This window comes from Eleutherodactylus coqui, chromosome 1 (assembly GCF_035609145.1).
Source record: "Eleutherodactylus coqui strain aEleCoq1 chromosome 1, aEleCoq1.hap1, whole genome shotgun sequence".
NCBI classification, from domain to species: domain Eukaryota; kingdom Metazoa; phylum Chordata; class Amphibia; order Anura; family Eleutherodactylidae; genus Eleutherodactylus; species Eleutherodactylus coqui.
The window spans coordinates 435,854,794-435,878,718 of record NC_089837.1 but is presented as its reverse complement, the minus strand read 5'-3'; the positions used below and the strand labels follow the sequence as shown (position 1 = coordinate 435,878,718).

General features: G+C 43.9%; 1 protein-coding gene across 1 annotated transcript in view; it reads left to right on the top strand.

The window, feature by feature from the left end:
* CRYL1 (crystallin lambda 1) overlaps window positions 1-19,568 on the top strand; it is a 137,105-nt gene extending 117,537 nt beyond the window's left edge. The window contains exons 7-8 of the mRNA XM_066582171.1: window positions 7,781-7,887; window positions 17,031-19,568. Of these exons, the coding sequence (XP_066438268.1) occupies window positions 7,781-7,887; window positions 17,031-17,144 (221 nt within the window). The 3' untranslated portion in view covers window positions 17,145-19,568. The remainder of the gene's footprint in view (window positions 1-7,780; window positions 7,888-17,030) is intronic.
* Window positions 19,569-23,925: the final 4,357 nt, after the last annotated feature.

Below are 23,925 nucleotides of genomic sequence, written 5' to 3'. Positions count from 1 at the left end.
TTAGTCTTCTGCAGCTTCTACTTATTATTGTATATAAACAACGCAGTTTAGGTCCGTTAGGTGCAGAGCAAGAAAACAATTGAGAACCTCTCTGGTATAGATAGGGTCTAAAATGTAGTATTAAGGGGGTTGTCCAGTTGTAAACGATCGATGGCCCATCCTTAGAATAGGTCATTAATAGTAGATTGGCGGGTTTGGTCGTCCAGGACCCTTGCTGATTAGCTATTCACCAAAATCAACAAGTGTCTGCTTCCTGCAAAAATCAGCTCAATTCAGACAGCTCCAGTCTTAAGCTCCATTTAAACAGGATGAATGTCGGGCAAATGATGCCCAACACTCGTCTCCACACATACTCGCACTCCTGCTGCTGCACGGGAGATAGTATCGCTGGCGGAGATTTCTCTCCTTGCTTTCCCCCGCCCCTCTCCATTGACTTAACATAGCGGCCGTTCAATACTGAACAGCTGCTATTTACATCGAGCGATCAGTGTTCAGCTCATCGTCCATCGTTGATCGTTCAGCCCATCGTTGATCGTTCAGCTCGTCGTCCATCGTTGATGCAGCAGAAATGATGGACGATGAGCTGATTGTTGATCGTTCAGTGTAAATAGCAGCCATTCAGTATTGAACAGCTTCTATGTTAAGTCTATGGAGAGGGGTGGGGGAGCGCGAAGAGAGAAATCTCCTGCAGCCTCCCCACACCCCTGCTGGCCGCTCTGTGAGCGAGCCAGCGATACCAGCTCCCGTGCTGTGAGTGTATGCGGGGTCGAGTGTCAGGCATCATTTGCCAGACATTCGTCCGTCTAAATGAGCCTTTACTGTAGTGACTTGGTAGTGTAGGCTAAGCTCCTACTGAAAAGAATGGGAACTTGGCATGCAATACTAAGCCTCGCTACTACAGTAAGAAAAGAGCTGCCTGCTTCCAGCAAAAATCAGCTCAGTGCATGAGAGCACTAGCCCAGCAAACAGCTGATTGGTGAGGGGTTCTGAGCGATGGACCCCCGCTGATCTACTATTGATGACCTGGCCTGAAGATAGGTGGTCAATAGTTTACAACATGATAATCTCTTTAAGGCCATAGGAGGTGAAGGACAAGCATGAGCTGTGAAGGTGCTGCCTAATAGATGTGCGCCACACGAATGTGGGCATGAAATGGAGCAAGTATATAAGCTACAAAAAGTTGGTAAAGTGGTGCGACATTCTAGCCCCAAAATTAGGAAGGCAAAGGAATAAGATGAAGCTTCTCTTTTTCTCATAATTTATCAACAGCAGTACAACCCTGTTTCGAGTCCCATGCCCCTTCTTCAGTTAACTGGGATAGGTACAGCTATGTATGAAATCACCACATAGGAGCTCCAGTACATTGTGCAGCCATGTGGAAGGCAATACTATAAATACTTCAAAAGGTTCATATTTACTATAGGGCACATTGCGGTAATCCATTGTAACCACATGCCGATCACTGCTAATTGTCAGGCCGCACCTAGACTTTGTTATTATTTTAACAAACCTAGGTGCCTCTAGATATATCGCTGTACAGTGGTATTAATTATGCAATCAATACCGGTATCTTACCATGAATTGTGGGGCACCTTGCGAGCACTGTGAACGATCACAACATGAGCTTCCAGGACTAGTGCGGCAGGGGCTATGTCCACTGTGCCATACTAGTGGGGGGCCAGAGTATGTGTTCTACTACTTTTAGCTTATTCCCTGCCCAAATTTTTTTTTTCACCCTTGCAAAACAATTTGCATCTAAATCTTATAAAAATACAAGCCTTTAAAGAAGCTATTTTAGGCTGGGGTCACGTGGGACGTATTCCCGGCAGAAATCTTGGAGTTTTGCCACAGTGAAAAACCGTGAGATTTCCGCTGGGAAAACGCAGCTTCAAAACCCGCGGCACTTAGCCTTTCCATTGCGGCTGGCGCTCCCATAAAGAGGAGCGAGGCCGCAACGGAAAAAAAAAGACCTGCTGTGGCCTGGAAATCTGCGCTGCAGCACCAGCTTCAGGGATTAGTGTCAGCAGGCGGATCTGCCACAGCGAAATTCTGCACGGAATCTCCGCAGCAAATCCGCCCTGTGAGAACCCAGCCTTAAAGGGGTTTTGTCCTTTAAAAAAAAATCTACACTTGCCTATTCCTTCCCTGTCTGTTTCTGTAGCACATATTCTCCTAGCTGAGCTTTAGCAGTGACCCAGGTCACCTCACTGCATGCTGGGCTTAGCTTATTATGAAGGCTGCATTCTTCAAATTGCTTCTGGCTGGGTCAGTAAAGGTCACGTCCCTGTTCTGTACAATTCCTTCCTAGGCAGTGAAGCTAATCCATTTCAGAGACCGCTTACATGAGCAATCTCTGAAGAAGATAGGCAGTCTTCCTGCTCGCCTGTGAGCTGTGATATAACGTACATTGGTTGGCAGGCAGAAGACTGCCAACCAAATCTACGTAGCCTCACAGGAAGGAGAAGAATCAGGCAGCTCAAGGTGAAGTGACCCCCTGTACTGCAGGAGACAGGAGAAGATGGGGGAGGTGAAGATCTGGTAAGTAGACTGAGGGGGGAGGAATAGATAAGTATAGAATTTTTCTTTTATAGTGACGGAACCCCTTTAAGGTTTGATTTACATCTCATTTGCGATACACCATCGTCAAAGCCCTCCCGACGTATCCATAGAATGGTAGAGTTGGAAGAGACCTCCAGGATCATCTGGTCCAACCCCCTGCTCAGTGCAGGATTTACTAAATCATCCCAGACAGATATTTGTCCAGCCTTTGTTTGAATACTTCCATTGAAGGAGAACTCGAAATCTCCCGTGGTAACCTTTTCCACTCATTAATCACTTAGCGGCATACCTGGAGACTTCAATGAACAAATGTCTGTCAAAAGATTGTCCATCTGGCATACATTTAGCTTCGATACTCCTGAATGTATTGCTGTATTGATAGCTGACTGTTCTTTTTGTATATAACTGTATGAACGAAAATACACTCATTGTAAAAAAAAAAATCAGGTACCTAGAAGAAGTTGTCAGAATCTAATGAAATGTTGTATGTGTGATTTGTAGTTTTGATATAAATAACTGATTACAATTTCCAAGCAAAAGGACAATTTATTGGGGAAAACTGAACATTTGAAAGAAGGCTCTAGTACCCTGTTGTACCAGCCCAATGCTTGGATAAAAAGTGTGATACAGGTCGGGCATGGAGGCCTACAGGTTCCCGAATGGTATCCTGCAGCTTATCTGCCCACATTTACTGTAACTCAGCCTCCAGATCGTGCAAACTCCTAGAATGTTGAAGTTAGCATCTCAGATGGTCCCATACATGTTCTATTGGCGATAAATGTGGTGACTTGCACACCAGAGAATGTGGCAATGTTGTGGAGACATTCCTGTGACACCTTGGCTGTATAGAGATGAGCATTATCTTACTGAAAAATGCCTCTTGGAAATATTGCCATGAGAGAGGCAATACATGTTGCTGTAGGATGTCCTGAAATATTGTTGAGCCGTCATTGTCCCTCGTACCACAACTGGCGGTGACCGACACCAGCAATGGTGGCAGTGTTCCACTCCACAGCGAAGGCAGGTTTGAGGTGCTCACCCCTAGGTCTCCACACACAAAAACATCTGTCATGAGTGCCCAAACTTAAGCAGGATTCAATGCTGAAGACAACCTGGTTCCACTCCATTGCAGTGGTTTCATGAACGAAACTGGATGGCTAACAGAGGAGGCTGTAGGTGAATATCAAAAGACAGTACATGTAATGGGCGCGATGAAGCCAAATGTCCTTCAGTCAAGTGCCTGGAAATGGTTCTGGCAGACATAAGCCTGTAACAATGGTGCCATCCTTCTCTGGATAGTGGACAATAAAACAGTTGGAGATGCTTGTTCTTGTTGGACGATCAGATGATCTTCTCTATCAATGGCCTATGGAGGGCATTCTGAGCCAGTTCACCGATGTGCATGCCCTCACGCATTCCAGTAGTCTCAACACCAACTTACATTGTAGTCAGAACAGCCCAGATGTCTGGAATTTCATGGATATGACGATCCAGTTTTTCGCATTCCTATAATGCGCCACCTCTAGAACTCCGTTAACTAGGCAAAATCTATTCGATTGTCTTGTAGAGACGTGTCTAGTGGTCAACAAGCTCTATACAAGCAGAAAAAGAGGTCTACTACACTTTCTTTGAAAGCCTTTTTATAGACCAATGGTGGAAACCACTTTTAGGGTCTCAGGGGGCAAGGCCATTTATCTAATCACGCCACAACTCGAATCATTTGCATATCTGCCTGAGAGGTGAATGCATGTGGAATTTTGCAGCAAAAAGACAATTCCTTCTAGGTGCTTGATTTATTTATTTTAGTATCCTTTTTTGCTTTTTATTGCGGTCAACGGCAGAGCTATACATGTCCATCTGTAAGCATGAAACTGTCTAACCAAATGTAGAGGCAGAATGTGATGTGAATCTAGTCTAAAGTTGTCTAGTTTGGAGTACTGGATTAGTCCTGGAGGAATACCACAAGTGAAATCTCACTGATATGAATTGTCAATCCGATCAGTACATATCAGGATCACCTATGGAGATGTCAGTAGTATCATTACACCATTGTCATACTTCAGGTTGCTGTCTCCTATCTTACCCTTGGTTCAGAAGGTGATCTAGTGAGAAAATCCTGTACATCCTACTGGTTCTTTTGGCTAAAAGGTAAATTGGACTGAATCCTAAAGACAAAATAAAAAGACAATGAGAGCACCAGACGCTGGTGAGACAGAAACCTGAGTGCTGAATAGACTATAAAGCTGTAGCTCAGGGAAAGAAGAATCTGGCTTTTATTTTAGCAAGAATAGCATCTAATAGTAGAACATGATAGTAGTGTGAACTGATTCCAGGGCTGATGTTGTCTGCGATCCACGTACAAGTTCCAGAGCTTTTCATTCATGTAACTAAGAAGCGCTGATGATCAGGACAGTGTCTTATACCCCCTAGTAATTATACTGTAATTAAAAGCTGCTGCCACTTTTTGCAACCATCTTTATTTGTATTCCATTGTATCCAAAGTACAAAATTATACAACTCTGTAAAATGTCTTGATTGAAAATTTTCTAACTTTTTGCGTATATTTACAATCAAGACTATTTACAAAATTGCTTTTTTGTTATTTTAGATGCATTAAAATTTTACATAAATGGTTGGACATGGCTCTTTTTATTCAGAATCCTGAAACTTTTGTGGCTTATTTATATGGTTTTGAGCATATTGGAGCTGAGATTTCTTGTGCTTTTGGATCAGTAGAGGAATACGCCATGCAAATGGAAACCTCCGTGCCTGCAGACACCAGATTATGCTGCAGGTCTTTTGCAGTCACTTGAGAGTTTTTGACTACCTGCCTTCTCAGGAATGTGGTGGTAGCCAGTCTCCTCTTTCTGCTACATCCAGGTAGTGTAGCCAATGTTTCTTTAACATTTTAACTTGCAAGCTATGCTTCCTAGTGTATAATATCTCTAGGAACATTCAGTGCATTTGTTGCTATTTTGTATCCTTTTCTTCGTTTGTGCAATAGTCATAACTTTTTGTTAAAACAACTTTTGTTGTTTTTTGTGCATAACTTTTCTGACCACACTCATGAATTGGCCATATTTCTAGCATGCAAACAAAAAAACATCCCAGTCAACCAAGCCCTAGTCAGACCAGGTACTTGATGTTCTATTTCAAGTACACCTCATGCAACTAATGAAACCTTTTGATTAGTTGCACCAGGTGTTCTTGAGACTACACCTGATTTGTAGATGTGGGCTTTTATGAAGGATTCCATTAATGGCTTATTCACACGGGCATCAGCGTTTTTACGGTCACCCGCCAGCACAGTAAAAATGCGTGACCTGGCGCACAAAGCTAATGTTTTGTGCGCCCGTTCAGATGGCCCTGGCCTAGCGCATATATACGCCGAACCCGCAATGCCATTGGGCAGGGGGAGACAGTTTAGCTCTGCTAAGCTGTCTCCCCCCTTCCCTCCCCCTCTCCAGCTCTCAGCAAGGGGAGGAGGCGGGACAGGGCAGGAGCTTAGAACACTAGCCCCACTCTCACCCTTTGCAAACAATCGGCAAGATAAACTCCTTCCCACCTCCCTTCTCTGGGCAGCTGTCATAGGCTCCCATAGGAGTCTATGCAGCGGCTGACGTATTCCCGCCGGGAAACATAGTTCCAGGACTATCTTTCCTGCTCGGTGCTATATTAGCCGGCCGGGCGCTTTTATGCCGCGGGAATACGCCCATCTGATCTGATGCATTGGAATCCAATGCATCAGATGGTAGCGTATATCGGCCGGCTGTGAAAACGATGGCTTATATACGCTCGTGTGAATAAGCCCCAAGGGTATTGAATAATTCTGAAACTGCAGTAATAATTAAGTGGCATTGTGTGTTGTATTTGAAGAAACCACTCGTTATATTAGTAATGTTGAGCTATTTAAATTGCTATTGTTTTACTGACTTTTTTGCAGGCAGCTAAAACTTTGTAAATTTGTCAAATAAACTTAATTGCAATAAAGGTTGAATGATTTTAATTGCAACTGTATCTTCAATTCTGAGAACCACTCCCTAAGTGTTACCTTATCTCTCTCTAGACTTTAGAGCTGGAAGCCATAGGGCCAGATCTGTTTTGCACAAAGAAAACACCTATCCCAACTTGGCTATGAGTTTTCCCACAACTATGCATTCTTACTGAGGGCAACTTGGCCTTCCTTATGATTCCTGACTAGAGATGAGCGAATGTACTCGTTAAGACAAAATACTCGAGCGAGTATTGCCATTTTCGAGTACATGCCCGCTCGTGAAAAAAGATATCTCCTCCCCCCCCCCCCCCCCCCGTTGCTCCCCGCTCTCCCCCACCGGCCCCCGAATCTTTTGGCATGAGCTGGCATGTACTCGAAAATGGCAATACTCGCTCGAGTATTTTGCCTTAACGCGTACGCTCGCTCATCTCTATTCCTGACAAGCATGTTGCCTGTTTTCAGACACACTGGCAGCAAACGAACCCATAATTTTTAATGAGGCAGCACACACTACTGAGTTTTTTCACACAGGCACTCATTGCATGTCCTATTCTTATCTATATCATGGATAAGAATTAGAACATGTAATTGCATGTCAGTGTGCAGTCAGTCTGTATGTCAGACAGCACACGGACAGGTGTTTGAGAGTTGCGTCCAAGGCTTTTGAGCGTAGCTCAGACACACAGCAAGTTTGTCGGGGGTCTTATTCTTATTTTAAATAATCATAAGTGTTGGCTTGTTTTTAGCTGGTAAGTTGCGTCTTTAAAAAACGTATATCACAAACATGTAACGCCTAGTAAATAGATGGTTATGAACTTCTTCAGGTTAGTATCAACTTCTTGTATCATGCAGGGGTATAAAATACACAAATGGATGTAACTTTGATAATGATGTTACATTTTGAACTATCTGCGTAGAGTGGATGTCCATATGTATCAGCTTAATTTGAACCAGTGTTTGTGTACAGCTTGCAAAAAGGAGCCAGACATAGTTTTAAGTTCTATGCAGAGAAGCAGGAACTGTGCACTATTGCTGGTACTCTCATTGCTGTACACAGCATTTTAATTGGACTGTGTACCTATCTAACGATTGTAATATATTTTCTTATCCCATTACATTGTTCTCCCGGTTATAAGTCTCACAAACTAAAAATATATTGATTTCCTTATGAAAGCTAAATTGCTGTTCTCCAAAACAAAATTGTTTATGTCCATTTTTATGTTCCAGGCTTTAAAAGCTACTGTGAACGCTATGGAGAAAGTATAGAACGTGTCTTGGCAACCTTCGGACCAATTCCAACTTTTTCGGGTGAAGTTGCAGAGAAAATTGACCAGGTTTGTATAATGCTTTTGTGTATATATACAGAATAATTTTATATCCAAATTTCTGTGCCGACTCATTTTCAAATCCTTCTTTATAGAGGATGGAGTTCTATTTTCCTGATACAGACCTTCAAATGCTATGTATAGCCATATAGATACATTTTAAAAATCAAAGTTCTAACGACCACTTGTCCATTAATCTGTGTGTGTGATGTGTGAGTTGCATGCAGAGCTTGACAGCACCTGTGATGTCAGTTAGCGGCTCTTAGCTCCACCCCCTGATCACACGACTGTGATGTCATCACAGGTCCTTCATCCTTCTGCACTGAATGAGGGATTATTAGGGGCAGACTAATTCCCCAACAAACCTCTGCGGCCGCAGTTGCTATGGATACAGCAGTACTCAGTCTGGAAGTTTGTACCTGCTTGCGAGATAGCTGGACACCTGCGTGGAGATTCCAATAAATGACACCTCACAAATGCCAACATACATAGCTGGTGGTGCATATTGACCAACAACATTGAAGCCTCGTCCTTCACCATGATCTTCACATCTCCTGAACATGATATTATGTCATCTTAGGTGCTAATGCCCCCAACACCAGCCAAGCCTTCATCTAATCGTGAACCGTTGTCCAGTGTTGAAACAAGCCATCGCTGTCATGCAAACATGTCACCACTGAGTGTCCAATTCAGCTGTGAAGCTAATGCAGCTTACATGACACAGCGACAAGCCACGATTTTACCTCAGCCACCAGCTAAAGTTCGTAAAGCACATGCAGCTCATATGCAAAAGCTACGAGCGAACATGTCTCCTCAGTGAGCTGCTGAAGTTCATAAATCAGATGCAGCTCAATTGCGAAAGCAACATAGCAGAGCTGTGTGTGACGTGCATGTGGCAGAGCTGTGTGGTGCGTTGAGCAACCAGAAACACTGGTACTATAATTTCCTAATATCCTGTTTCCTCTAAAATAAGACCATGTCTTATATTAATTTTTGCTCCAAAAGCTTTCACTTTTTTACATGCATAGCTGCCTGGACACTATTTAAATTGACTTTTTTTTATTAACTATAACTATGGCTTAATTTTGGAGCAGGGCTTATAGTTCAAGCATCCTCAAAAATCCTGAAAAATCATGCTGGGGCTTATTTTCAGGGTAGGTCTAATTTTCAGGTAATCACTAGTTCTTTTATTTAAACACCAAGTTGAATGCTAAAATTCTACCACTGCCACTAGAGCGAGCTTATGAGCTTACTGCAAATGGTTTGCTTTTTTTAGTTCAATGAAGCCTACATTTCCTAAAGAGGATGTCCACCATTGATATCTTGAAGATAGGTAATTAATAAAGATGAGCGAACACCAAAATGTTCGGGTTCGCGTTATTCGAAACGAACTTCCCGCGATGTTCGGGTGTTCGTTTCGAATAACGAACCCCATTGAAGTCAATGGGCGACCGGAACATTTTTGTATTTCGCTGATGCTCGCTAAGGTTTTCATGTGTGAAAATCTTGGCAATTCAAGAAAATGATGGGAACGACACAGCAAGTTCTCCTCTGCCACAGCTGTAACAGCTGTGGCAGAGAAGAACGATGTTAGCCCATTGAATTCAATGGAGCCGTCAATACAGCCGACTCCACTGAATGCAATGGGCTGCCGGCGATCGCGGGATGAATTGTCGGAAAGGGGTTAAATATATAAGCCCTTTCCTGCAATTCATCCAGAAATGTGTAAAAATAAAAAATATATATATACTCACCTGGTGCCGACAGACTGAGTTCAGCGCGGCAGGCTGCAGTTCTCCTGAACTGCTCTGAACAGCTGTGAGTAGTATTCAGCAGCCGGGGATTTAAAATCCCCGCCTGCTGAATAAGATGCCTCTGAATGGTCACAGCCTGACCAATCAGAGGCCAGCCCTCACTCACCCATTCATGAATTGAACTGCAGCCTGCCGCGCTGAACTCCGTCTGCCGGCACCAGGTGAGTATATATATATTTTTTATTTTTACACATTTCTGGATGAATTGCAGGAAAGGGCTTATATATTTAACCCCTTTCCGACAATTCATCCCGCGATCGCCGGCAGCCCATTGCATTCAGTGGAGTCGGCTGTATTGCCGGTTCCATTGAATTCAATGGGCAAACATCGTTCTTCTCTGTCACAGCTGTTACAGCTGTGGCAGAGAAGAAGGATTTGTCTTCTATATGTTCTCAATGGGGTTGGTGCTGCTGCCGCCGGCCCCATTGAGCGCATATAGAAAAGATTTCTCAGGGAAGAAAGTTAAAGTAACCCGAACATCCGAACATCGTGTGGTGTTCGTTACGAATAACGAACATCCCGAACACCCTAATATTCGCCCGAGCATCAAGCTCGGACGAGTACGTTCGCTCATCTCTAGTAATTAAGAGCTAAGAGGTGATCAGTGGTGTAGCACAGCTTGGGATCCCTACCAATCAGTTGACATTTATATACAAAGCAGGAATCGGACAGCTCTTGGGATCCACGCTATTGACATTATATACAAAGCAGGAATCGGACAGCTCAGTTCACATTACAGCAGCTCAAGTAGGTAATCAGTGTGTGCAGAACTCTGCTTTCTGCTTCCTACACACTGACAGCAGCCCATCAAGCAGCTGATCAGCAGGGGTCCTTAGCAGAGATCACCTATTGATTATCTACCCTCATGAGTAAGCAAGAAGTGGGCAATTCCTTTAACCCCTTTAGGATCAGAGATTTTTAATTGTTTACTTTAGTTGTATTTTTTGTCTCCACCTTCCAAGAGCCATAAGTTTGTTCTTATTTGTTTTTTTTCCATTGACATAGAATTATGAGAGTTTATTTTTGTGGGACAAGTTGTATTTTTTAATAATACTATATACGGTGTGGAAAAAATTAAAAAATTTGTTGGGAGAAATTTTAAAAACATTTGAATTTTTGGCATTTGACAAATCAGACGGCACTCATCAGCTGTCTGCTGGCAACTCGGCTGTTGCAGGCAGGAAAAAAATCCAAGCATGCCTGTTAGGGTTGCCTAAATATGTGCACCAAACCATGCCTCCCTAGCTTCATTTGTTTCCCAACCAAAAAAAAATTAAGGTTGGATACTTTCTGAACAACCTTGTTTGTTTGGTATCCCTGCAATCCTACTATATATATATTTTTTTTAGAGTAAATAAAATTTGTCATTTTTACAGAAAAATTGCCTTCCATCATCACATTCTGAGATGTATAACTTTTTTCCATTTTTTTGTGGATTGGACTGTGCAAGGCCTCTGTTTTTTTTTTTTTTTCTTTTTTTCCGAGGCAGGATGTAATGTTAGTACAATTTTTGGAAACATTTGTCTTTCTGATCACTTTGTATTCAAGCCTGTTCAATGCACCCTTCGTGACTGTATGACATAAATTTACATTAAACAGCCATGAAAGGGTTAAAGCCAAACTCCCCCTAGTGGTGGCCACAGACAGAATTTTATCATTCAGCTCAATGTCTAAGAGAAGGGGATTTGGAAATCCTATAACTAGAGATGAGCGAGCATACTTGCTAAGGGCAATGCTCGATCGAGTACCTGCCTGCTCGGGAGCAAAGATTCGGCTGCGGGCGGGGAGTTGCGGGGGAGAGCGGGAAGGAACGGAGGGGAGATCTCTCTCTCCCTCTCCCCCCCCCCCCACTCATGGCCACAATTCACCTGTCACCCGCTCCGGCAGCTGAACCTTTTCTTTCGAGCGGGGAGATACTCGCTAAGGACAATGCTCGATCGAGTAATTGTCCTTAGTGAGTATGCTCGCTCATCTCTACCTATAACAGAAAAATGTTATTCTGATAGCTGTCACCTTTTCACTTTAAGGCTGGAGAGAACACTTGTGCATCCTAATAGAAAAAGAAAGTTGCGCCAGCAGCACCAGTAGAAAACCCACTTTGGGTCGTAACGTGGTATGCCATAGCCAAAAGGCTGGGGGGGGGGGGGGGGGGGATCCAAACCTTTGTTCCTTCGAGCAGTCCAAGTAGCAAAGAAAAGGCCTTTGGCAGCATTTAGAGGTACAAAATGTAGAAGGAGTTTATTATCCCATCACAATACAAATGCTGCAGCGTTTCGACCACAAGGTCTTTTTCAAGCTCCCTTTCAAGCTTGAAACGTCACCGGAGTACAGATTGCAGTGATCCACTGTAACCACTTGTGGATCACCACTAATTGCCGGGTGGCAATTGGGCTTATTATTGTTTTAATTATCCAATCCAGGTGCAACCCGGCAATTAGCGGTGATTCGTATGTGGTTACCTCTATCACCGCAGTGTGTACTGGTACTCTTGCAATTCATTTTGTGTCATGAATGTTAATGATACAAGTATGCAACTTTATGCCATATTTTATTCCTTGGTTTTTCTAAAGTAACCACGACTTCATAAAATTTTCCATGCAAACAACACTTAAACACCTGTATCAAATTACCTCAGGTGAAGTCGGGTATATCAGCTAGTCATATATATTAGGCACATCTTGCACTGGGGAAAATAATAAGTCCGGCGCTTGAAATGTCTTAATAAATTTCCCCCTATTTACTAGGAGTTAATATTCGAGATGAGCGAGCACCCAAATGCTTGGGTCCGCGTTATTCGAGTCGAGCTTTTCGTAAAATTCGAGAGCTCTACTCTAGTAACGAACCCCATTGACTACAATGGGAGACTCGGGCATTTTTGTATGTGGAACGCCGGGTCCTGAGCTTTTTTTTTTTCTCCCTCTCTCCCTTCCCGCCAGACCAAAAATTTTCAAATGGCGCGCGCTGCATCGCGGCAGGGAGGGGCCAAAAGCTGGGGCGGGGTCGAACGCAATTTGATGCTCGTTCGAGTAACGAGCACCATAGAGTACGCTAATACTCGAACGAGCATCAAGCTCGCCACAGTATGTTCGCTCAACTCTAGTTAATATCTTATATTGCAGTACAGTATTTGGGGGCGGCATTGGTGATATTCACGTATAGTATGGTGGGTCTTTTGGTATTCCCACAGTTTTTTTTATTTAGCAGCTGTATGGCATGCTATTCAGTCACTGTTTTTCATGGTTATTCGGTCACTGTAACGTGGTATTATTTCCCAACGTTTTTTTTAAATCTTTTTTTAAGGGTACAGCTATCTTTGCATGGCGTACCTTGTATTTTCCAAAGTGCACATAAACTTTTGGAGAACACAGTCTATGTCATGAACCTCAAAACCCGACTATGCACTATTCAACAATGATGTGAACAAAATTTACAGTATTAATTATGCCTGCAATAATTACGTTTACAGCATCACAATAGATTATAAATGATAGAAGTTTTATTCTTCATCTTCTTTATTAATTGGGCCAGTACAGTCAGCGGTTCTCCGCCAGAAAACCCAAGCAGACCAACACTGATTACCGGCCAGCATCGGGTGTCGTCATTGTTGTAACTGACATTAAAAACAATTGCATTTTGTGACAGGGTGCCGATACATGCAACAGTACACTACCAAATCCTGATAATTGGAGAGAGGACATGGTTTATTATTGGGGGCATATTCAGGCTTAGTGCCTAGGGCAGCATAAGCTGTAAATATGGCCCTGGAACACAGGCACTGCCATGTTCAAGCAGCATAGCTTTGCCACAATTAAAACAACTGTATAATGAGATAACAAAGTTAATAAGAAATCTTTTTGAGAAGGGAACAAATTAAAAAGGAATCGAAAAACTTTTTAATATTTTGGCATGGACGTCAAGCACTGTTCGTGAGTAGAGATGAGCGAGCGTACTCGCTAAGGGCAAATACTCAAGGGAGTATGGCCTTTTGCGAGTACCTGCCCGCTCATCTCAAAAGATTCGGGTGCTGGCGGGGGAGAGCGGGGAGGAACGGGGGGAAGATCTATTTCTCTCTCTCCCCCCCGCTCCCCCTGCTCACTCCTGCAACTCACCGCTCACCACCGCCGGCAGCCGAATCTTTTGAGACGAGCGGGCAGGTACTCGCAAAAGGCAATACTCGCTCGAGTATTTGCCCTTAGCGAGTACGCTCGCTCATCTTTATTCATGAGGCATCTCCATGCTCTGGCAGGTGAGGCCCTGGTAGAGGAAGGTTTGAATATTATAGTAATAGTGATAGAATTATAAAAAATATCGGTCTGTTATTTGCTGTCCTCTACAAGACCATAGCACAAATGCACGCTTTTAGCGGCAGTAATCAGAGGTGTAAGAGTTGAAGCTGCCAAAAATGTTCATGGGTGAATGAGAAGCAAAATATCTCAGCAGCTTGTAAGTTGTCAGTCATGTAACTTGACACCTGAGTACATATGTCCTAGCGAATAAACGTAATAGTTGAAAGTCAAGTTAGAGGAGACGTCTAAGGGCTAATGCCCATGGACGGATTTCTGCTGCGTTTCACGCGGCGGAAATCCACGGCATTATCCCGCAGTTATTAGGTTCTCTTGAACCTAATAGCTTTCTGCATTTCAATCTTAACACTGCAGAATTCCACCGTGGGAAAACTCACGGCTGGCTTGTATTGTAGTCAATGGAAGCTGTCCGTTATGCGATACTTCCGCTGTGAGCACAGTGGAAGTATTCCGTGATTATGACCCACCACCAGCCGCATCATCGACCACTGCTGGCACTTCATGAGCTGTACTGTGCATGTGCGCCGGCTCGCCAGACGGGACTCGTGTAGCAGATCCGGAGAGGTGAGTATGGTGTCTTTGGGGGGCTGCGGGGTTGGACCCCACTGCAATATTCCGCTAGCGGAGTCTGCCATGGCCGTGGGTATGAGGCCTAAAAGCTCAGGCACACAGTCATAATACGGCTCTGTTTTGTATGGAATTCTAAAAGGTGCTGCCTGAGAGGTGCATGAACCCTCTACTGTATCCCCATTTGTTAATACCTACTCCATTGGACTCCTTATATACAGAGGTATTCTTTCCTTGGAGCATTGCACCTAGGAGAGAATATCTCCCATACATATGGAGACTGATGGAGCCGATACAGCAGGCACAGAGCCTAGCTCTGTACTTAGGAGCCAAACAGGTTCCATACTCTGGGGATATGCCCTATGCATTAGTCCTTATTAGCGATGAGCGAGTATACTCAGTAAAGGCAATTGCTCGAGCAAGCATTGCCTTTATCGAGTACCTGCCCGCTCGAGATGAAAGGTTCGGGTGTCGGCACGGGGGGGAGCGGTGAGTAGCGGCAGTCAGCAGGAGGGAGCGGGGGGGAGAGAGGGAGAGAGAGATCTCCCCTCCGTTCCGCTCCGCTCTCCCCCGCAGCTCCCTGCCCGCCGCCGACACCCGAACCTTTCATCTCGAGCGGGCAGGTACTCGCTAAAGGCAATGCTTGCTCGAGCAATTGCCTTTAGCGAGTATACTTGCTCATCTCTAGTCCTTATCTTTAAAAACAAAGTAACACTGCTATTATATAGGATTTGCTTTTTATGCGCTAAGTGGCAATCCATTGGATGTAGACCATGAATTCATGTCAATTTCGTGATTTTTTTTTTTTCTTTATAGTATACACAGGCTAAAGATCAAAGAATAACTCCTGCATGTAGTAGCAATATAACACTAAGTGATGGCAACTATAATTGAAATTGCCACTGCAATTCAGGAGACCGTCAGTCAATATGAGAATGTCTGTCTGGTAAAGCTGCTGATGGCTTTTGGTCTTCTCAGCACTTTTCAAACCAGATTCACAGGAATTTACTATGCCCTGCAAATACATGGTCATGCATGGACCAAGTACACTTTGTCAAAAAATGAAGCACGTAGAAGGTGTTCTCATTTTAGCGCAAAACTTGGCATGCTGTTGCATCTCAGGCAGATATGCAAATTAGAGTTGTGGCGTATTTGTTAACTGGGCAAAATCTCTTCAATTGTATCGTAGAAGCATATCTAGTTATCTAGAGTTCAAGAGTGGGGACGCATTATTGATATGTGAAAAGCTGGATGGTTGTAGCAACGAATTGCCCACCAGCAGAGCCGTTCTGCTAGGAGGTGTTGGGACTAGGCACAAGGCGATCAGGCTCAGGATGCCCTTGACAGACCACTAGTAGAGGGGATCATCTGATCATCCAACAAGCATGAGCAACTCCAACTGTTTCATTGTCCACCATCCAAAGACATGTGGCACCACTGTTACAGGCCCCTGTGTCTGAAAGAACCATTTCCAGTCACTTGGCTGAAGGACACTTGGTCTCACGCACCCATTACATGTACTGCCTTTGATACTCACCCACCATTGCCTCCTGAATGACTAAACTAGACTGCTACAGAGTGGGGTTGTCTTCCACAATGAATCCAGGTTTAGTTTGGGAACTGAGAACAGCAGTGTTCATATGTGAAGACCTAGGAGTGAGTGCCTCAATCCTGCCTTAGCTGTGGAGTGGCACTTCCCCCACTGTTGTTGTGATGGCCTGGAGGGTCCATCATATATAACAGTCGGTTACCCATAGAAGTGGTACAAGGGACAGTGACAGCTCAGCAATTTGTGTTGCCTTTCATGTCACGACTTCCAAGAGGCATTTTCCAGCAGGATAATGCTCTGCCATACACAGCAAGGGTGTCTCAGGAATGCGTTCACAACATTGCCACAATTTTGTGGCCTACCCAGTCGCCAGACTTACAGCCAATAGAACATATATGGAACCATCTGGGACACCAACTTCGACAGCCTATGAGTTTACATGATGTGGAGGCTCAGTTATAGCAAATGTCGACTGATATGCTGTAGGATATCATATGGAACCTGTATGTCTTGATGTCCGCCTGTATCACATATTGCATTCAAGCTAGAGGTGGCCAACCAGGGTACTAGAGCCTCCTTGCTTTGATATTTTAATCACTTACTTATAGCAATGTTAGTCACACATAGAAAGTTTCATTCGATGCAGACAACTCCTTCTAAGTTTTTTTTTTTGTTTTTTTTTACAAGTGTATTAGCATTTGCATATAATTTAATAGAAATTTTCCCTGCCCATCTTCTCCTTCTGAATTGCTTATACATAGTCAAATGAAATGTACACCTGCTTGTTGCATCATGTTCTTAGATATGTATCTACTGATGCTTCACTTCCACATTGTAGGACAGAGACAATAGCTTGGGATCTTTCCATGTGAAGCAAATTAACAATAGATGATTCAGTCTTTATTTCATTTTTTGCAGGCTTTCACAGAGGACCTGACCGATAAACCTAACCAGCTTCAAGCACGGAGAGAATGGAGGGATGCGTGTCTGAGCCGCCTAGCCAAGTTGAAGCAGGAGATGAAGAAAAATTAATTAATGTTTGTGTCTAGATGATTCAAAATGTCATTCAGGGCATGGTTTGTTAATACCCTGCCCTTTGGCTTGAATACCTACATTTGCTGCCAAAATAGCAATGCAGTGTATTATATGGCAGCAGAAAGTATACAATGACTATAACTTGAGTGAGAAGATGCTATGCTTCTGATAAGTTTATAGCATTGCTTTATAGGACTGTGCTTCATATCTGATTTTGTGCCCATGTGTAGGATATTTCTTTATAATATTAGCTGATATCCATGGACTAATTTACAAAAATTTGGGTTTTTTTTCCACTCAGAAATTCTTGACTGAATTTTCATTTTCATTACTGGAGAAAATAGTCTCCTCATTGGAAACAAGGTGCTTATTTTCACAGCTTTGGGTTGATCTGTTGATTTGAGTTAAATTTGTCTAGTCACAAGGTGTTATATTTTTTGCTTATACCTTTTTAATATGGCCAAAGAGTGTCAAAGTAGTGCTGAATTTAAAAATGGCATTCATAGAAGATGAGTGGGCGAGACATTAATCAGTTGAGTCAGTTATTATATGACTAAAAATATTTTAAAAAAATTTGGTGTTAAGTGTAATAATATCTTTGGAAATTGGATCGTACTTCCTCACCCCCCCAAGCCTTACTCCCACCCATCCACTTAATTTTCCTTCCTTCCCTTTACAGTCTTTACCACCCCACCCTCTTTTTTTCATCCCCACCCTCTTAGTTCTCAGTTTATATTTACTTTCAAAGTTTCTGAAATAAGGAGCTACATAGGGCTAATTTACATCTATGTAAATATGAAGTTTTGATTTGTATTATACATGAAAAAGATGTAAAAGTGATAATTATTTTGTGAAATGCCTTTGTGTTGTCAATAAAAATCATTGAAGTTTAAAAATGGCATTCATAACCAGAGAGTCTCTTTAAAGGGACTACCCAGGATTAGGAAAAAGGGTTTTTGCCCCCAAAACAGCCATCTTTGTCAATGCATTGTCAGGTATTTCCAGATGGCTCTTAACCATATTCTCGTATATTAGCATATGGATATAATAGAGTAGGTCCGACATGATATAATTTAGTCACCCATTCGTTTGAATGGATGCTGTGTAATTTTACTTTTCTCCTACCGCAATCCTACAATGCTCAGACCAAAACCGAAATAAGACCGCTTGTTGTTCTGAAAACATGACCAATCTATGATATCTGAACATTGCATTTCTGAAAAAGGGCTGATTTGGGCAGGAATGTTTGTTCATTGCTACACCGAACTGTGCAATGACCCATGTCACAGCTTACTTAATGTTTGGTGAAGGCTGAACACTTCTACCAGTCAACAAACTAGATATATCATTAACTTAGTTGAATAGCTAACTCTTCCAACCACCTTCATATGAATTCTGCAAACTCTGACCAAGGGGTGAAAACAGTATATACTGTATAATAGATAATTGTCACATGCTTACTTAAATAACAGTAAGAATAGTTAGTCACAGTCACAGACTGAATTTAATTTTTTAGAAATTTTTTGTTAAATTCTTTGTTTTGATCCAGAATATCATTCCTATCATGCCTCACAATGTTCTACACATTTCAACTTCCTCTTACCTCGGAGGAACATCCTGTTACTTTCAATTGTGCCCCCTTCTGAGTAATGGTGTGTATACAAAGCTGTACATCTTTCCCCAAATATAACTTTTGCCCCAAATAGTGGAGAATCAGAATAAAGAGAATTATCCCTTCTTTCTTCTATTGGGATCCAGTATTTTTAAGGTTTCCCATACATTTAAGATGGTTATCAGCTGAACGCTTATTTGGCTGACAGCTACTTTGCCTGACACTCCCATACACCTACATTGTGAATATGGGAAAGGGAGAGACACCATCGGCGATGGCTTATCTCTCGAGAACAGAAGGAGCAAGCAATTGTAATCCAAATGCCTGATCTTTATTTCCCCAACTTTTGCTGTTGCTGGCCAAGAGTCAAGAGGCCACCATACATATTCGAATCAGGGAGTTTGGCTGATCTGGATCTAATGCGTATGGTTGTGCAAAAACTATTTTTATAGATTTATGTAAGCCTGCCAAGAACAGTGGGGAAAGTGAAATAACAACTGCTCTTGACACACTTCTGGATCTGTGGATTTTTTTTTTAGCTCATTCGGTCTTGGCCTCGCAAATTTGGTATCACAGAACATTTACAGCATTTTGAAAAGTTTACTCTCCCATTAAAGGTGGATGTGTTTTTGTCCCTCTGTGCTAATGTGTCTCTGCTGCTGAAAATCATGTGTTTTCTATGGTTTGTGCTACTGTTTAGGGGGTCTTTTTTCAATATATGTTGATCATCTTCTAATCAAGTGGTTATTCATCAATTTGTCCTAGCTAACAATTTTTGTTCTTTTAATAAAGATGTGATTTCTACACTTTTTCTGACTGTATATGGTTTTATGTACATACTGTGCATATACACAAATGTCACAAACTAAAAACACAAAATGATATTAATATGCACCTGACCCATTTAATACAAATACAATTGAAGGGCTCAGGGAAAGAATGTTCAAAGTCCACTTTTTTTTGAAAATGTATTACACTGCTCAAATTCTGCATCAAATTCAAATTTTAAATCCCCGCCTGCTGAAAGAGCTGTTTGTGATTGGCTGACATGCTTAGCCAATCACAGGCAGCTCTCGACGTCATTCATTCACTATCATTCAAAAACACACTGCTGTGAAGCCACCCTAAGGCATGGTCTGGAGATAGTCCATCTAAGAATAGACTTTGTGCGTTAGCATTTCAAGGCCATCGCGTTTTTGGGCAACTCCTGGAATTCCTGTTGGAAAAGGTATCAGACAAGAGTCACAGGTTCCCAATAGAGAGGCCGTTCAGACGTCTTCCCCCATCTTACTCTCCATCAAAGGGATACAGGGGAAAAGGAAAGCCGAGACATTGTTCCTATTCTAATCGAGGAAAGGGTGAGATTCCACCCACCGGTCGGTCGAGACCCCATGTTCAGAAAGTAGGGGGTAGATTGTCTCAGTTCACCTCCAAGTGGGAAGAGGTGACTTCTAACCCTTGGGTTTTGTACTTTATATCGGAGGGATATAGAATTAAGTTCTCCTCTCCTCCAGGAAGGTTTGTGGTCACTCCTTGCTAGTCATTTGCGCTCCAACAGGCACTGTTGTTAGGGATCCAAGACTTGCTGTCCTTGGGGGGGCTATAGTCCAGGTCCCAGCGGGGGACCATTTCAGCGGGTTCTACGCCCTTCTCTTCTTAGTAAAAAGAAAAAAAAACTGTTCCTGTAGAACTATAATAAAGCTGAAGTGCCTGAATAAATTTATTACGTATAAAAGATTTAAAATGGAATCTATACGATTTATAGTCCCCTTAATTGCGATAGTGTCATGGCCACCATTGATCTCAAAGACTCTTATTATCATGTACCAATTCATCTAAACTTCCAGCAATATCTTCGGTTCGCATTGCTTATCAATGGATCTATCCATCATTTCCAGTTCGTGTGCCTGCCCTTTGGGATTTCCTCCGCCCCTCATATTTGTTCAAAAATAGTCCTGGAAGTGATAGCCTTTTCCCTCCGACATCATGACAGCATACACCTGGAGGTTGCTCACCTGCTGACCTGATGGGACAGGAAGAGGCAGAACATAAAAAGCACCTCCCCTCCACCAAACACCAGTGTTTTTCCTGTCCCTTCAGGACAGCAACGGCAGAGCTCCAGCGACGCTGTCCCATGCCGGAGGAGGACTTACCGGCGAAGCGGCGGCGTTTTTCTTCGGGCAGCCCCGGCAACCCCAGTGGGAAGGACCCCATCTGGGCGCTTTCCGGGGACTGCGTGGGCCGGGGTCCAAGTACGGGCTGCCGGCAGCACTGCGGCCGTCATTTCAGGCGGCGGCCGCCATCTCCGGTGGGCATGGGTCCAAGGACGGACTTTCCGGCACCACCGCGGTCGCCAACCAGGCGGCGACCGCCATCTCTGGGTCCCGGCTGTAGCGGGCGGAACACAAGGAGTGTGACGCCAGATGCTCTGCAAGAGGGCGTGGCCTCGATGGAGCGCACAAAGGGGGCGTGGCCCGGCGCGGCTTGGCGCCAAATTCAAAATCTAAAGCCCCTGCACCAGGGGGAGTCGGCTGGTGTTTTGTTTTTTCACGCTAGGAATCGATTCTAAGGACAGGAATGGATCCCACAAGCGCAGGATGTCGGCCAAGAGAGGACCCAGAGAATCTCCAAACTGTAAGTGGTCCTGTGGGCCAACCTACAGACACCTGCACTACACTTCCCTTACTAACAGAGCTCTCCCTTGTCACGTACGACAGGGATACTCAAAAACCTAGGGAGGCTAGGAGGAGAAGTAAAAAGCGTCCTGTATGCTTACAAAACTTGATGACTCCTATTCTAAAACATTTATGCGCTTCCTGCTCAGCGAAAATTCTGCAGGAAGAAAAATCTTCCCCCATGTCTGAAATCCAGTCAGTTGTCCGGGAAGAAACAGTCCTACCTCTCGGACCTCCAACCAGGGCCCTTAGGGGCCACAAGAGGGTCTGCTCCAGCAGTGTTAGAGTCCGACTCTGACATGGCAGAAGAATTCGATCTTGTAGATCTTGGAAGTGTCGCAGGGGGAGAAAAAATATCTCGTTTTTGGAAAAAAAAAAAAACCCGCTAAAAACCTTGCACTGTGCAGGACGTCATGTTGCGAGTCTGCTTCCACAACGTAAATCTACATTCCCTGTAAACACCACACTTAAACCATTGATCCTTAATGATTGGAATTGTATGGATCAAGCTCCCTTAATTTCTAAAAGAATTTTAGGAGTGTCCTTTATTGGCAGACAATGACGTGGCTATCCTTGAGGAGACTCCATCTGAGGATACGTCCCGCTCAAAGGCAACAAAGTAGACATGACCATGCGTAAGGCTTGGTCCACGTCCAGCTTCATTATAAAGCTAATACTGCGGCCACCTTGGTGGCTCGCTCTACTGCGGTTTGACTAGGTCAGCTTCTACAGTCTGCTTCGGATCTCAGGCAGCCCTATCCAACACGAGCATCTCTTCTGCCAGCCCCGGTTGCCCCAGTGGGAAGTACCTCATCCGGGAGCTAACCGGAGACTGCGTGGGCCTGGGTCCAAGGACGGGCTTTCCGGCACCACTGCGGCAGTCATTCAGGGGTAAAGTAGTGGTCAAGAGACATAACCTCCAAAGATAGGTTGTGTACCCTACCCGTTCGGGGCGGCTAGTCATCAGACCCCGCAAAAAGCGCCCTAATTCCATGTCCCTCCTCTATAACATAAGTGGGGAATGGAAAGACCGGAGGAAGCGGTAAGGGTCTTACTGTTGTCCCTCAACCTGCATCTTCATGCCCGCAGAAGATTAGTTCACTCCTGCACTAGTTGGAGAAACATAGCTACTGATGGTGCCTACCACACGCTGGGAAACGATCCTAATGGCAGGAATCGATCCCACAAGCGCAGGCCTGGTGACGGAGGGGTACAAGATTTGAGCTAGTACCCCGCCCTCCAAATAGATTCTTTTTAACCTCGGACTGTGTGGGCCTGGGTCCAAGTTCGGGCTTCCGGTTCTACCGTGACCGTCATCCCGGCACCAACCCTAGAGCAGGCTCTTCTTAAGGGTGAACAAATCGTGCTGGATATCGGTGCAGTTATCCCCATCCCTAAGACGGAATGGGGGAAAGGGTTTTACTCCCCTCTCTTTCTGAACCAGATGGCTCCCACTGATGGGGACGATCAGAACCGCAACCCCCCTGATTGGTAGGGATAACGTTATGGCTACGATTGACATAAAGGATGAGTATTATCACATCCCCAATTATGACAACTCGCAAAAAGTTCCTAAATTTGCGCTGAGAATGGCGCCTTCCCATTGGAATCTCCTCTGCTTCACGGAGCTTTTCCAAAGGGGTGATTGGAATGGTAGCCTTTCTGCACAATCGCGTGATTATCATCATCCCCCATCTGAAAGGGGGCATAGCTCAGTAGATGGTTTCCGGCTGGTGGCAGATCCCCTCACTATTCTGAGGTCATACTGGGGGTCCACGCTTCAGCTGTCTAAGGGTCTGAGCTGGATCAGTAATGATTTGAAATCCAACATGGATCCAGACACCAGGAAAAAATTCCTAGGAGTCATTTTGGATTTTCGTCTCCAATGTTCATCCCTTCCTCCTCTAAGGAAACAGCTCATTCTAGAGAATGTTCTGCTCTCTATAAAAAATCTACAGTTTCAATAAGAGGCGATGCGAATCCTGGGGCTAATGACTTCATGCATTGGAGTGGTTCCCTGGGCCCAATTCCACAGCCGTCATCTTCAGACACTTATCCTCCAGAATGGGGACAAGTCAGTCCTCACTTGACAGGACAATCCCTATTTCCACTAGGGCTAGATCCTCACTCCGCTGACTGTTGTCCTCAGACAACCTTTTAATGGGGTAACTGATAACTGATGCGATAACTGATGCCAGCGCAAAAGGGTGAGGCGTCACCTTTGAAGGTGGCCATATACAGGGTACTTAGGACCCTCATGAGAGATCCAGGTTATCTAACGTTAGAGAACATAATGAGGTTTGGGAAACCCGACGTAGCCTGTAAACTGTTTAGGGATGAAGCATGTGAGGTTTTTTTTACGATAACATGATGGCAGTGCCACTCATTCGCCACCAGGGTTCCACCAGGAATCCTCTACTTCAGCATTTGGCGAGAAGGTTCCTTCAATGGGCGGAACTCACAACTAAGTAACTGTCGGCCTTCCGTATAA